The sequence below is a fragment of the Chaetodon auriga genome, chromosome 1 (genome assembly GCF_051107435.1).
Source record: "Chaetodon auriga isolate fChaAug3 chromosome 1, fChaAug3.hap1, whole genome shotgun sequence".
Lineage (NCBI taxonomy): Eukaryota > Metazoa > Chordata > Actinopteri > Chaetodontiformes > Chaetodontidae > Chaetodon > Chaetodon auriga.
This window is the reverse complement of record NC_135074.1, coordinates 25,105,646-25,121,010: the sequence shown is the minus strand read 5'-3', so window position 1 is coordinate 25,121,010 and position 15,365 is coordinate 25,105,646. Positions and strand designations below refer to the sequence as shown.

General features: G+C 41.6%; 2 protein-coding genes across 3 annotated transcripts in view; one reads left to right on the top strand and one right to left on the bottom strand.

Moving 5' to 3' along the window:
- homer2 (homer scaffold protein 2) overlaps window positions 1–4,202 on the bottom strand; it is a 29,983-nt gene extending 25,781 nt beyond the window's left edge. The window contains exon 1 of the mRNA XM_076731564.1: window positions 4,065–4,202. Coding sequence (XP_076587679.1) covers window positions 4,065–4,069 — 5 coding nt within the window. The 5' untranslated portion in view covers window positions 4,070–4,202. The remainder of the gene's footprint in view (window positions 1–4,064) is intronic.
- A 698-nt stretch (window positions 4,203–4,900) lies between these two features.
- On the top strand, window positions 4,901–7,261 carry LOC143321294 (uncharacterized). Of its 2 annotated transcripts, XM_076731573.1 has the most exons (3): window positions 4,901–5,089; window positions 5,343–5,513; window positions 6,332–7,261. In XM_076731573.1, the coding sequence occupies exons 2-3, from the start codon at window positions 5,344–5,346 to the stop codon at window positions 6,630–6,632; spliced, it is 471 nt and encodes a 156-aa protein (XP_076587688.1). In that variant the 5' UTR covers window positions 4,901–5,089; window position 5,343; the 3' UTR covers window positions 6,633–7,261. The 2 variants fall into 2 exon arrangements, with proteins under 2 accessions (XP_076587688.1, XP_076587696.1); XM_076731581.1 differs by having other exon boundaries at window positions 4,901–5,513.
- Window positions 7,262–15,365: the final 8,104 nt, after the last annotated feature.

Genomic DNA, 15,365 nt, shown 5'->3' with positions numbered 1-15,365 from the left:
TAGAAACAAATGTGTTACGACGACTAAAGCCGCATTTATTTGCCAACATTAAAAGAAAAAAAAATGGATTTAATAACTTGAATCCTCATTAGCCGGTGTAATCCTGTTCATGTCAGAAGAAGAGAGTTGAGGTGCTCCGTCATTTTTACCTGTGAGGCCTGCTGGAGAGCAGAGCTGCCTTATTAGTGAGAGCGGCGTTCTGTCTGAGTGAATGAGCAAAGTAGGCAGGAGAGGAAAGCTCTGTGGGATCATCACTACAACACCACCTGGGCTTTTATCGCAATAAACACGCTGCTCTGCTAATGATGTCAGGAGGTCAAAGAAGGGCGGGTTTGCCCACAGATACTGTGGGGTGCAATAACCTGGACTCCAAGATCTCTGCAGACTGACACAAACACTTAACAGGTAAAAATCATGAAGGTCTGAGGACTGAAACATTAATAAAGCGAGTGCAAGTGATGGACAGCAGCTGGGATTTTGTTGCTCAGCTGCATTCGGTAGTAGAATACATCACTCCCTGTGCTGTGTTGTACTGTATTTCATTTAGTGCTTAAACGATTAGCTGATGAATCAATTAGCTGACTGGAAAAAAATTTTAACAGCAATTTTAATAGCTGGTGAATGACTTCAAATTATTACAGTGAGTATTTGACGAGTTGAGAGCGGTTCAGCAGAAAAGTTTTTTTTTACTATATGGCTAATGTACTCTTAACATTTGTATGATATTTTAACCTTACCACTGTCTGTTTCACATTTTTACTGCCATTAATAAAAGGTGACCTTCATTATTACTTCCAATGTTTTGGCAGCATACAGTATACTGAACTGCCAGTACCTCATGCCAGTACAGCTCATTAAACTGGAGAGAGAGAGAGAGAGAGAGAGAGAGAGAGAGAGTCAGAGTCCCATGCAACAAAGGCAGTCGGCCAGATTCAAACCAGCAACCGCAGCAGGTCCTCCTCCATCGCACTGAGGCAAAAGGATGCAGAGCCCAACTTAATCTGAGAGCTCGGAGAAATAGGAAGTGAGGAAGTCGCCACAGAAGCGCAGCATGGCAGCAGATGGCCTCCTAGGCCTCAACCATCTGGTGAGGAGACGTCCAATCCGCCGTCAGTCTGTCCCCTTTCATTTACCCATGATTCTTAAACAGTTAAGACCTGCTTCTACCCCCACTACCTCTACAACCTTCATGTCCAGCCACAGACTGGGAACACACACTCCGATTAGGCTTACAGTCCACTCTCCTGCCCGGGCAGCCAAGAGACCCACTGCCATGTCACATGTCACAGAGCCTAATCAATGAGTGTTAAGCCCTTAGCTGTCACTCTCTGGCCAGCCAGGAGATTATCATCTATCCCTGTGTTAGGGCTGCTCCAAGGGTGGCTTATTTTAAATAGCAATATGCTGATTGCATTTCTGTCTGTGTGACCGCTTAAGAAGGGGCTCTCGGGCAATCTGAGCTTTCTTTTGGAATAATTCCAGAGATGCAGCGCTTAAGATGCAAAACTGGACTTAAAAACACGATTACCATCACTTTCTTTGCCACTCTTATCAGAATTTTCTCACCCTCTTTAAATTCAGCAATCTTCAATTACACATATTTGACTTACTGGGCATGCTGCACAAATACAGTGTTATAATTTAGACTAATACACACAGTGCTGTGCTTTCTAAATCATGTGGTAATGGCGTGATCAATAATAAATGTGTCACGGTCAAGAGGGTACTGATTGAGCACATGATCAAAGATAAAATACCTACGGTAAGAAAGGGACAAGATACTGAGAGGGAGAGTGTGAGTTATAGTTAATCTATAACTGCATTTAGGAGCCGAGAGATTCAGGGACAATGAGACACCTGAAAAAAATCACCACAAACGATCTATAGTTCCCACCACCAAACAAACAAATACACAAACACACACACACACACACACACACACACACACACACACACACTTTTATCTGTAATGACCGGTCCACATTGCACCATTACCAAGTGTAATCAAGAGGTAACAGATGAACTCCGTCTTGATTTTCACTTTTCACTGTTTGATCTCGCCCTGAACTGATCACAAATCAATCAATTAACTGATTAGTCCATCATTTTAAGCTTATTTAAAGAATAAAATGTCTACAGTTCCATAATTTCAGCTTCTCAATTGTGAGGATTTCCTGCTTTTCTTTGTCTTATTCAATAAGAAACTGAACATTTCTACTAGTGTAAGCGCTGGATTGGGAAAACGAGCAATTTAATGATGTCACCAGGGGCTACTTGTTTTTACTTTTTTTCTGAAAATTTAAAGACATGAGAGAAAAAAATGATTAAGATGAATCAATAATAGTTAGAATTGAGAGGTTTGTTGTTAGTCAGCTGACAAAATTAATTGGTAGCAATTTTACTAATCAAGTCATTTTAAGAAAAAATGTCACAGGCGGCAGCTTCTCACATGAGAATACGTGCTGGTTTTTGTGATTTGAAGACATCACCTTCGGCTCTGATAACATTTTTCTCTATTTTCTGATATTTCATAGACTAAATGATCAACCAATTCATAATCTGCTGATTCAATAAAGGCTGAAATAATCAGTCAATTTAAAAAACATCATACACAATCATCACATTTTCATAACTTCTTAAGCAGAAATATGTCTGAGAATGGGCTCTGAAGGGTAGTGTTGGTCATATTTCACAATTATCTGACACTTTACAGACTAAACAACTAATTGATTCATTGAGAAAACAATTACATTAATGGATAATGAAAATAAGCTCGAGCAGCAACCCTCAACAAACCCTGTCAGTTTATGACCCAGAACAATGGGTTTAAAGATTGGCTGGCCAGATGAAATTTCCTGGGAGCTGCTTGCTCCCGCCTTCCAAAAAGTATTCAGCTGTGATACCACTGGTTGGCACCGAGTGAAACCAGGACACTGGAAAAAGCAAACTTGTTGCCATGTCTCTGCTCTGTCACTACAGTAGGTGTGACCTCCTGCCTTGTTGCTGCTGGTCCACCGGGACAGTTTCATGACACAACACTGCCAACTGTTCCAAACCTGCTCGATGAGTAATCCAAACTCCTGAGAAGGAGTCAGGACTGTTGAACTGGTTTCTTACGTATTAAAAAAATACATGTCTGCTCTGGGAAAACTCACACTGTGGCATTAGCTGCCAATTTTTACTCAGTTAGTGAGCATTAACACTGCTTATTATTCACACCTTTTTTGCATTTTGCATAAATCAAGGTCTCTTAACATTGCAGATGGAAGCTTTTATGGAGTTTACATATATCAGTCAGGGGCAGGTCTGATTCTGAAATACATTGAATACACTGTGCTACTATTATAGCTATTTCTAAGTAAAATAAAAGCAAAAGAGTAGGCAGTCCAGAAACAAAACTCAGTAAGGTATGTAGATGTGAAGAGAGCTGCTGATTGCATAACTGTGGCATTGAGCCACAGAGTCAACATTCACACAATAGACTATGGAGGCAAAATAATGCACTGTACCCTGTAAACAACTGTGGGAGTACACCACTACCTCCAGCCCTGTGGACAACACACACACACACACACAAATACACACACTCCCAGAAGTACCATCTCTCCTATTAGTGGGCAGCGTTGACTCTGACACCTCCATATCATAACCCTCTCCAATCCAAACCATATTCCCACAGACAGATGAGCAGGAGCTGAAGTATTGAAAGAGGAATTACACGGATCCACCTGAAATTGTGCTCAAAAATTTACCACCCACAATCAGAAAAATGGCATCAAGCATTTTCCACACAAGAAAGCTGAAGTCACCTCCTAAATTCCCCACACTGCCAAATAATGTGGCTATAAAAGAGTAAATTTCCTCAGCTCCCAACACGGAGAGGCAAGCGCTGGGGAGCAGCGACTGTGATCATGGCATGTATTCAGAGGCTTGACAGGCAAAGTGGACAGTTGTGGAGATATTTTTTTTTTTCCATATTTTTCACCGCACACACGCGTAACGTTTGAGTCGGTGCAGGTGTCATTAGAGGCGCTCTGAAGGGCAGCGCTTTCTGGATTACTCACCCCATTGCCGCGGACTTGAGGAACAACTCCTTTATGTGTGGAGGCTCTATCGGCTGTGGGTTGACAGAGAAATTGTGCTTTAAAGCGTAGTCAAAGTCCAAAGATGATTAGCGGTCCAAAGAGTTCATTCCCCGTGCGCCAGCTCCGAGCAAGTCCTCTCGCTGCTGAGAGACAACTGAAATACGAGAGCACTTCTTCGTAAACTCGATTCACCGGGTTGTCAAGCTGAGCCTCACAGAACCCCGCTCATTTCAGGAAGTTTTTTCTCTTTGCTTGTTTGTTTTTCCTCTTCGGACACGCAGTAGAATAATTCCCACTTCGGACTCGCTTCTTCCTCCGTGTCTTCAAACCATCGGCGTGGATGAATTAAGTTAATGTTTGCGTTTCCCTGCTTGCTCGCCGAGCAGAGTTTCTTCCTCCCCGACGGGATTGTGTTTCACTGAAGGGCAGCAGCAGCGACACGGAGCGGCTTCCACCTGCTCACACTCCTGCTTGAGCCACCCACACTTTTTTAAACCTGTGCTGTCTGCGGTGTCAGCCGGAGTCTTAGCTCAAACTGCGGCCTGGAACCTCCAAATAACCCGAAAATTAGCTAATTAAGAAAACATGCAGTTAAAAAGCGAAAAACAACGATGATGGGTTTTCTACATTCAGTTGTACTTACATGTTAAGTGGATATGAAGTTGTTAGAAATTACGCAAAAATAACGGTTATAGCGAATTTATGCGATTAGCTGCGCCACTCGTTAGCATCTTAAACTCAAACTTATATCTCTGTAACTTTCCAAGTCGACCGTTTGTACCAAATAACAGACTTTAAACCATTTGATATTGACCATTTGGCCTGTTTCTAGCTGGCAGGTAATGGCCGTCAATCACTCTCAGGTGCGCGCGCTCCCGGAACCATTGAAGTGTCTTCGTTTGTTCCGGGGACGCTTTTGAGCGACGTACTGAAAGTGGAATTTGTTCAGAGAAGTCGTTTCATTGGCGTGTAGTGTAAGCTAACAACATTCAACGCAGTTAAAGGTCTGTATTGAAAGATGATTTTTGGGGGGTATTTTTGTGTTGTACGTGTACGCTATCTTTGACTAACGCTGCTTAATCCCATCCAGAGCGGTCTAGTTTTTATTGTTCCGCCTGGGAACTATGGTTTACATCATATAGCAAGCATATCAAAATAGACATGTCCGCCCGTTAACACGACATGAGCCTATATAGCCGCGTTAGCACCTATGTCGTGGTATTCAGTGGTTCTGTAGCTTTTCTTCTGTCGTTGCAGTATGAGCGAGACTACGGATAACCTGCAGAAGTACGAGGAGCTGTTTGCCCACAGATTTTCCTCGGAGGACCATGAATACCAGCAGTATCTGAGCCGACCACCTGACCCCCCACCCATCATCGAGGACTGGAGGAGTCGTGGAGGAGGAAATTTCAGAGGCAGAGATAACAGGTAACGTACCGTTAGCTCTCAAACTGCACCGAGCAGTTTTTTGTTTTTTTTTTGTTTTTTTTTCATAAGCTGTAATTTACGTAACGTCATTTATTCATTGTTAGGCTTAGTGCTGCTATTAAGAATGAATCTTCATTGCGTTCCAAGTAAGTCTGATTTAAATTGGTGTTTGCTTATAAACTGTATGATTATCTGACTGCTTGTGCTTTCACTGTGGTCTGATATCTCAACTGTTACTTTGGTTGGTGCCATGTTATCATAATGGCTGGGGCTACAAAAATATAGCTCGAGTTGTTTCAAGCCCTCCACAGCCAATGGAGCCATAATACAGCTCCTTTATTCACAGGCTGAGCACAGTACTCCTTGTGATTAGTAAACTGACTTTTATTTGTGAATTGATGGTGCGCCCCGTTAAGTTAGATAAAATTTAATCAGTTTACACCTTTCTATACCAGACACTATTAACTACTTCATAAAGACAGCACAATTTTAAAGTGAAAAAATAATTAACTACCAGACTAAAGAAAGACGAGTCTAAACATTTGTTCATCAATCTAATTTGTAACCATCATGTAAAAGGGAAACCTGGCTTCCTTAACAGAAGATAAGACGTTGTACAAGGGCAGTTAGACACAAAACACAGAATTACAGGCAATAGCAGCACACATACAGGCAGCTGCTGCAACAGGCTGTCTACCACTGAGCATCTGGAAGTAAATGACTCTGGAGGTTTCTCTCGTTCCGGCTGTTCCATGTAATGCATGTATTAGTACCTGTTGTTGAAGGCTGAAAGTTAATTTACATCCGTCTCCGTTTAGGTACCAGGACCGTCGTGGATACGGAGGTCGTGGGTGGGGTGGAAACCGGGGTTGGGGAGGAGACCGAAGTTGGGGCAGAGACCAGGGTTGGAGAGGGGACCATCGTGGGCAGCAACACTGGCATGAAAGAGACAGAGATAGAGACCGAGATAGAGACAGAGACAGAGACAGAGACCGAGACCGAGACAGAGACAGAGACAGAGACAGGCACTCCGGGCATGGAAGTAGGTATCAATCGGGCCCTCCAAGCTCCAACCAGGAATACAACTCCCATCATCAGAAACCATATTATGACCGCTAATGAGCTCTAATCTCTCAGGTGATGTCAGTATTCATATATTTGCAGTCTTAGTACTTGCATTGCAATACCATATGTGGCAGTGTGCAACTGTTGGTCTTTTCATAAGCAAGGGCTGAGCAATAGATAAACTAATAATTTACTGTCCATCATCATAACTTGTGGAACTTTTTCAACATTGTGATTGACAATTTTACTGTTTGAATTAAAAATACAAAGCCGATGCTCACTTCACTTACCGTTCCCATACTTAAGCACTGTATCTTTTTTCTCATATCACGTCATATTGCTCAGCCCTGTAATCATTTAACATTTTCTCGTTACGTTTCTGGGAATGATAAGGACATACTTGTAATTTTCAGTAATGGGACTCATTGAAAATCCACTGAAATGACAGATGTAGTGTTTGGGGAAATATCACTCAGGAGTTGTTTTGTGCTCAGATAGTTTTCATCTTTCACATGCTTTGATATCAGGGTGTTCTGAATTATCCAGTACAGTGTTGTTGCAAACAGTGAATCAGAATTTCCAGAGAAAATCTATTTCTAATGCAGTTTTATTTTTCTGTGTCACGACAGTATATATGGATGCTTTTGAACGGAGCTGTTGTCAATAAACATGTATTTTCTTAATTATTTGGTTTCTGTTTTGTTAGACTGTGGGGCTGATGATTTTGATTTCTTCTGAATTATCAAAGATATTTTTCTGTGTGTGTGGAATATTGGATTGGACAGGCCACTAAACATCTGTAAGTTGAAACAGAAGGAAAAATGAATCTTTGTTTGATTTTCTCACAGCTAATGTTCACCGTGAGATCTCTCGTGACAAGGGTTTGCAAGTAGGCATTGAGTTGTTTTAATGGGTTATAGGACGAAAAGGTTAGGAATCACAGATTAAGTGGTGGACATACCTTAAGAGTAGGGGTCTACTCTAAACTACTGGAGGGGCCGGATCTGTTTCATTAAGTTTGTTGTTGTGCTCAGCCTGAAAATTCATTTTTAGATTTTCCTTTCGGAGAAATCACTTCATTTGCCAAAAAACTGTCTCTCTACTCCACATTTAATATTTAGTGAGCTGCACTGAACTGTGCAACTTGTCAACATGTATATTTTGGGTGTTTTGGTTTAAAGGTGTTTCTGGTGCAACTTTCACTCCACAAATCATACTTTAATTAAATGTGTTCATAAATGTTTGTTTAAAAATGATGGTTTTAAAGTGATGAGGGCCAAGTGGCCTCCATCAAAGAGTAACCTGCATGCTGTTATCCAAGTAATTAGTGTTTGGGACCACTGGGACCCTGTAATACCACCATTTAGATGGTATATATCTGACCCGTGTTTAAATCAAGTCACTTCATAAAGCACGTTTAGACCATTTCTAGCTGTCAAATAATCTGCTCTGATAAACATTGTGATGCACCCTCTCTCATTTTTTAACACTCATTTAAATATATTAAAATTTACAATCAACAAATTCTTTCCTAGAAGATGAAATTGTGTTTGGTTCTCTCTCACTACGTGCTCTGAATTAAAAAATTTGCTGAAGCCACGTTTCATGACTGTTTCAGCCTTTTATGTCAGCATTCATAGTCAGCGGCTCAGCAGAAGCCTAAGACCAATAGTTCACAATGTGAAAAGCAGCTGAAATATTCATGTGCATCATTAATACATTATTGCTACATGCATCATTGGCTATGGCACATGTAGCTCATTGCCTAAAGATGTCAGCACTTGTGTAGCTCAGTCCATTCACAGCAGATCTCTAATTAAGTAATAACAAATGGTGACTTCGGACACACTGGCCCACTCCGCTGATCCTCAACATAAGCAGAAATGTTCTGCATTGTTTCGTCAGTGCCTGAATGCCATTCTGTGCTGTCTATTTATGGCCCTGGTGAAGACGAGGTTAACAGTTCATTTGGACTTCAGCAGTGCAATCAGCTGTGATGACGAGGGAGGAGGTTAGGGAGAAAGTGGATGGGGGATGTGCTGAAAATGGCACGCAGCGGGAAAGGCTGCCATCACCACTGTAATCAGTTTAGATTAGAGAAACTTCACCCCAGATTGCTGTGTCCTCACGGAGCAGGGAGGCGGTAACAGTAAAGTAGATTTATTGGCAAGGAAATCAAAATGTAACTGATGCAGTTTGGTGGCACGGAAAAGAAATGAGTGTGTAGAAAATAAACATGATTTTACAGTCAAACAAACATTTCTGAAAATATGCATATTTGTTTGCTGAGAGAAGACTTTCATGTCTGTCAGTTACGTATAAGCCTACAGCCAGTAGCCAGTTAGCTTAGCTTAGCATGTAAAACAGCTAGCTAAACTCTGTCCGAAAGTCACAAAACAAAGCTCATTAATTAATAATGGCATAGCTGTCTTTTTTAATCTACATGAAAACCAAAGTGTAAAAATGACACATTGTGACTTGGGGGCCGGGGGGGTCATTCAGAAGTTTTACCTCATGGAGATGCTGTTAGCGCTGTGACGTTAGCGGTCCGCCACTGTGGCCCAGGCTGAGTTATCTCAACAACTACTTGATGAATTGCTTTGAAATTTTCATACAGCCATTCATGGTCTCCAGAGGACTCCCTGACTTTTCCTCCAGCACCAACATGACGTTCACATTTGTGGTTTTGAGTGAAATGCTTTGCCAGCTGTTTGATGGATTGTCATCCCTTAACCTCTCATGTAAAAATATCTGCAAAACTCCATTCTCATCAGCCCCAGCTGTTCTTTATGTCACATGCTAATTAAGCAGACTAATATGCCAAAGGAATATGGTGAACATAAACATTACCTGCTAAACCTCAGCATTTATTGTGAACAAGTTAGCCCGCTGCAGTTAGCATTTAGGTCAGAACAGCCTCACAGAGCCACGAGCAAGGCTGTAAATGCTCTGTTTTGAACCCTTTTCCATGTGTACACACTGTATATTCATACCTGCTTTGAATTTGTGTGTTGTTTCACAGCTAATATTACTGTTTCCCTTAGACTGAGATACACTGACGTCCTGAAATCCTCAGGAGCTCAACCCTGAGGATTGTGTCTGAATGTATTATTGCCACATCAAGAAAAAATCAGCATAAAATTGTGAGGGATTCATTCAGCTACTTGCTTGAGAGGAGCTCATGAAACTTTCAGTGCCCCCTATAATCAAACCCATTGCCTATTCCATTTTAATTAATAAGCTGCTAATGCATGAGAATGAGAGTGTAAGAGAAGGAAAACAATAGAGAGCCACAGTGAGGGACGAGTGAGAGTCCCCTCGGTCTGGTCTGCCGGGCTGTCAGGCTTCATGTGGCCTGTTTGTGACGATGCAATGTGACAGCAATGGAGACAGTGTGCTGGGGGCCATGTCCTTGATGATGAACTCATCCACCACAATCATCACTCTATCTCCCCCAACTGTCTAAGTGCATACACACATACACGTGTGCGCACAAAACACAGCCTCTCCACCAACACACACACACACACACACACACACACAGACACCACATCCCCCAGCCCCTGCAGCACTCGGCGACCTACATCTGGTGTTGGAGAGTGCAGGGGCTAAGGTTGGCCCAGGCCAGCCTGCCCCCAGCAGACAGTGGGGAGGGTTCATGTAGTGTGTGACGTGTGTGAATGGCGAAATACTCTTGCTCTCCTCTTTCTGCTGAAAGAAATGCCCCCCAGCTCAGTAAAGCACATACAAATCAGGACGCAATTACACCCTGTCACACGAACACACACGTGCAAATAGTAGGCAAGCACTCATATGTGCGCTTAGACTTAAGAATAGACCCTAATAATTGCCATAGCAGATGCAGTGTGATAGCATCTTGTCCCCTGCTCATCCAACTGCATGCTCTATAAGTTAATCATGCAGCCGCTCAGGTCATCCATGGAAAGACAGTGGACTCTGCTGCTGCCGAGGGGAGCTTGTTAGTCTGATTATATCTGGTGGTACCTCCACAGGAACAAAGGCTTTTATAATACTCAGTGGAGGAAGTACTTGGTTCCTTTACTTGGATATATTGTCCTGTGACTGATACATAATTGGATAAGACTTTATAATTTTTCTCTAATCTTTGCTCTTTGTGAAATACTGGAAAGTTGTACCTGTACTGTACCAATTTGGGCGTCAAATTGAAATGAAATGAAACGATGTCAGAATGCTTTCTTTGGTAGAACTGATAACAGCTTACAGACATCTGAAACATGATTAGAGACCCAAAACAGACGCTGCTTTTTGTAAGGGGTCATAAGCCAAAAAAGGTTGGAAACCACTGGCTTAATCTTTTACAGTGTGTTGTATTTTATACCCTGATGGTATTATTTAATTTACATTTTAGTTTGGAAAGTAATTAGGAATTCAAGCCGTTAAATAAAAAGTAATCCGAATTTTTGTGGAGTAGAAATATACATCAAAGTACAAGAACCTTAAAATTTTATTTGTTATTTATACAGTACTTTAGTAAATGCACTTTCCTTTTACTTTTCAACACTGGTCGTATTGTCACACACAGTAAGATATGAAATTTGTTATCAGAAGTCCTGTTTGATCTCCCAAACCAAGAACTTGCCATCTGCACAGACCTTACATCCACTGTTCAGTTCGCCTGTGTCATCCAAACCAGTCCTTTACCTCAGGGACAGGCTGACATGTCATCTGAATTACACCTAACACACTGTACACTGAGAACCCTTTCAGGGCAGAAATGATGCTGGTTTGTGAGTGATGTTCTGTCAAACATGCAGCGTCTCAGCTGTCTTTCTCTTTTCTTAAATTCATTCCTAAATTCAACAGTGCCAGGGTATAACATGGGACATGTGTTTGTCTTCAGCCTGCTCTGTGTTTACCGCTAACAAGGCTGCAATTAAACTTAAGGATGACAAGCATCAGCACCCTGCAGAGCACCTCATTGATCCGCCGCTGAATATCTACGTTGTTGAATATTAATTCAAGTCACACTCAAAGGGCACAGGCAGATTTTCTTTGAAAAACAAATGTTCTGCTTTTGGAAACCAGTCGGTGAGGAATTCATTTTACTCGCTGTGGTGATTCCTGGCTTGTTAACTAAATGTGTTCATGTCTTGTGCTCCGCTAACAAACCTTTGTCAAACTCAAAAACAACAACATGTTCATACTGGAGCCAATATACTGTAACCACCAATTAAAGACATTCTGACAGGTCATAGATGTAAATAATAAAATCAGCAATGGCTGAATTCCATTTAGCTGCTTAAGTTTTAGGGTGCTGGTGTTGTTCATGCTGGCACAGCTTACTGGGTACTTTTTTTCTATTGTAAAATGTCACTTAAGTCACTTCTTTTTGCATAATTTTCACTTAGTATTGAGCAGTATATAACATCTTTCTGTTCCTGGCAGAAATTAACTTCTAATATGCAACAGAAAAATACAGACCTATGCACCTGACTACCTGGACTTTCATCATCCTGCTGTCTCCACTGTCACTATAACCATATTGCCATGTTTCCTCCATTAGCACCGAAAAAAAGCAAACGTTTGTAAAGTTTGTATTTTCTACAGTGAGACAGGAAAGCCATGATGACCCTCCGCTCCTCTTCCCTCTTGTGAATTATAAAGTGCGAGAAGTCACAAATGAGTAGTTTTCACTTGACATGAGCAAAGCTCGACACCCAGTGATTCAGCGGCTCAGGGGGCTACTGATGCTCAGCACACAGTCCTATATATGTACGTGGTAATTAATTACAGTCTTACATCACTGGGATACAGATTACATAACTCCCACCAGCTGGACAAGTAGGGACACACACACACACACACACACACACACACACACACACACACACACACACACACACACACACACGCACACACGCTCCTTCATCCCTGCAGGTTGATGTTGCTGTGAAGTGGTCTGGACACACACCCAGAGCTGGATCTCACACCGGAACATTCTGTATAAATGCTGATAACAGCCACAGAGGATGCGTCATGCTAACTGGGTGTACAGGATGTTTAAATAAATGGGCCAGCGAAGATTAATCACCCTGGCAAATTGCAGGAAAGGCTGCACACCGAAGTCAAATTTCAGGTTGACTGATTGAGTGCAGTCTCAGATGAAGCCAATTCACTTTCTAGGAACATCTGAAAGAAATTCACAAATGACCTAATGTAGTTTAAATTCATCGGAGCGCACGTTGCAGATAGAATTGGACTGAATGACTTAAATTCATATCTTAAAGCTGAACTCCATCGATTTTACACATCAAAGTTTGTTTACTGGTCTTGTTGAGTACTACTGCACATGAAGCAGTTGCATAAAGCCTTTTGCGGCTGCAGAGGGAGCAGCACGAAGTCTGATGACTTGCCTTGTGTGATGTCACTCGAGTCAGCGTGAGTTTGAGCTGAAGATGACAAATTAGCACCGAATTAGCATAATTCACCTGCGTTGAATTGTGAGTATTATATGTGGCAGGTTTTGACAAAGAAGAAGAACACATAAAACAAAAAACAAAATTCTTCATCATCGGTTTTTCCACTTTTGAAAAAATGTTCCATTAAAAGTTCAACAGTGTTGAACATGCTGGATCCGTGGAGCACTCATTAACAGCACAGCAGACAGGCTGTGACTGCCATAAGCAACGCTAAAGAGCCGCTTTCACTTTATGTATTTTTAATGACAGTTTTATGTGAGATTCTTCACATCTGAGTGAATCTCATCCTTTTCAGAAGTTGATATTGCCAAGAAGACACATCCTGTGCCTTCCTTCAGCCACTTTTCAAAAGATTGTTTCCACCGTTAGATATCTCATCACCACTTCTTACCAAAACCCATCTGTGCATATATGTGTGTATAGTGTACAGCCTGTCACTGTATGTATTCAGATATGTGTGTGTGTGTATATGTACTGTATGAATGGCTGGATGAGTATATGCATGTATGTTTTATCTGCATAACCACCATTTTATTCACTGTCTGGACTGTGTAGGTTGTTCATAAATGTTCTATTTTTCATCTTGTGAGGAAGGTAGGCGTAATGAGCTCTGGCTTCAGCCTTCATCTTTTCATCATTGCTATAATCTTTTCTTGTCATTTACTCATTATTTTGTGCCTTTTTTTTAGATTATCAAAAAGAGTATTCCATTGCAATTTTCCAGCAGCATAAAACATAAAACCATAACGGACGGAGTGACATTTTCAAGAATCTGTCTTCATGAGGGGACAGCGTTGCGCTACGGAGTCAAAATGGGGAGAAAAAGGCCTTTCTGTGTTTTGCTAACGGCGAAGTAAGTCTGACTCTGCAGCACTTCAGCCCTGCACAGTCATATGTCATATTGTCAAAAACAGCAGAGGCAGAAATCCACTCCCCTGCTGTCAGTGTTCAAGTAGAAAGCTCAAAATGAGAAAGACAGCCCATTCTGCTGCTATCTACCCACACACACACACACACACACACACAAACAAGCAGACAGAAATACAACCACACGCTTCAGAAGATCACAAATCACTGCCATGGATTTGTAATCTAATAGCTGTAAGGAGTTTTTCCCCATAAGCTTCAGATTTAGCCTCTTTAGTGGCTCAGTATGAGCGGAAACGTCCCTCCATCACCCTCTGAAACACACTGCAGCAGCTTTCATGAGGCTTGTGTTTTCAGAGTCCCCCAGGACCTTGAAACATTTTTTTTGGTTGTTTGCACAGGCAGGTGAGAGCAGGGGACTGCTAATGCTGTTGTCTATTTGTACTCTTGGTTTTTGAGTGTTTTGTGCCTGGTGGGTGGTGAAAACCTGTCTCAAGCTGATTTTCTTGGTTCTTTTCTGTTAAAAAGGCGGCCTAAGTGGGCAGCCAGCAGGAGAAGCTCTCAACTACCGGTGACTCACCTGACAGCCTCCGTGGATCACTCTCCTTGTCAAAGCCCACTCACAGCCGTCCAAAGTAGCCTTGTTTCCACCGCCTTCCTCATATGAATGTGCGTATTATGCAATTTAAGAGCCCTTCATCTCTGTGCTGTAGACACAGCTTTAGAGATTTAGGAGGACACAACTCGGGCTAAACTGACAATCCTTGGTGTTTTCAGGCCTCTTTACATTGAAGTTCCCGCTAGATTTGAGGGACACACACTCTGCGGCACTTCTTGCATCTGAAACTCCAGCTTCAATCACAACATTTGAATAAATAGAAACATGAGTTGTTCATGTATGCAGCCAAATTTTGGACACTCCAACAGTGAAATGAGCGCGGTACTTTATCATCAACATTTTTGATCCTTTAAAATGAGGCTCTTCCAGTGGTGGAAAGTATGCATTCAAGTACTGCACAGTATGTACACCTATACTTTCAGAGCTAAAAATATACTTTTTACTCCATTATACTTTTTAACAACTATGATTACAGATAAAAATGTTGATGCAAAACATAGACATAATTCGTTAAATTACCTGACAGTAGTGAGAAACTGCACCAGCTGCAACAAAGAAATGCTGCTTATGTGATGCAACTTCTCCTCACGTGTGTACATTTACTCAAGTACTCAACTTGAGTATTTCCATTTTCTGCTATTTTATTCTTCTTATTCAGTACATTTCAGTGAGAAACATCATACTTTTTACTCCACTGTGTTTATTTTGCAGATTAATAGTTTATATAAAATATCGGATAAGCTTCTTAAATGATACATTGTTAAAGATTAAACCAGTGGTTCTTGACAAGGAGTATACATGTGCACTGCTGCAGTGGTGCTTTCAGTTTAAGGGTCTGAA

Coding starts and splice junctions, on each gene's coding strand:
- LOC143321294 (XM_076731573.1), top strand. CDS start 5,344: ATGAGCGAGACTACGGATAACCTGCAGAAGTACGAGGAGCTGTTTGCC. Junction 5,514..6,331: donor TTCAGAGGCAGAGATAACAG/GTAACGTACCGT, acceptor GTCTCCGTTTAG/GTACCAGGACCGTCGTGGAT.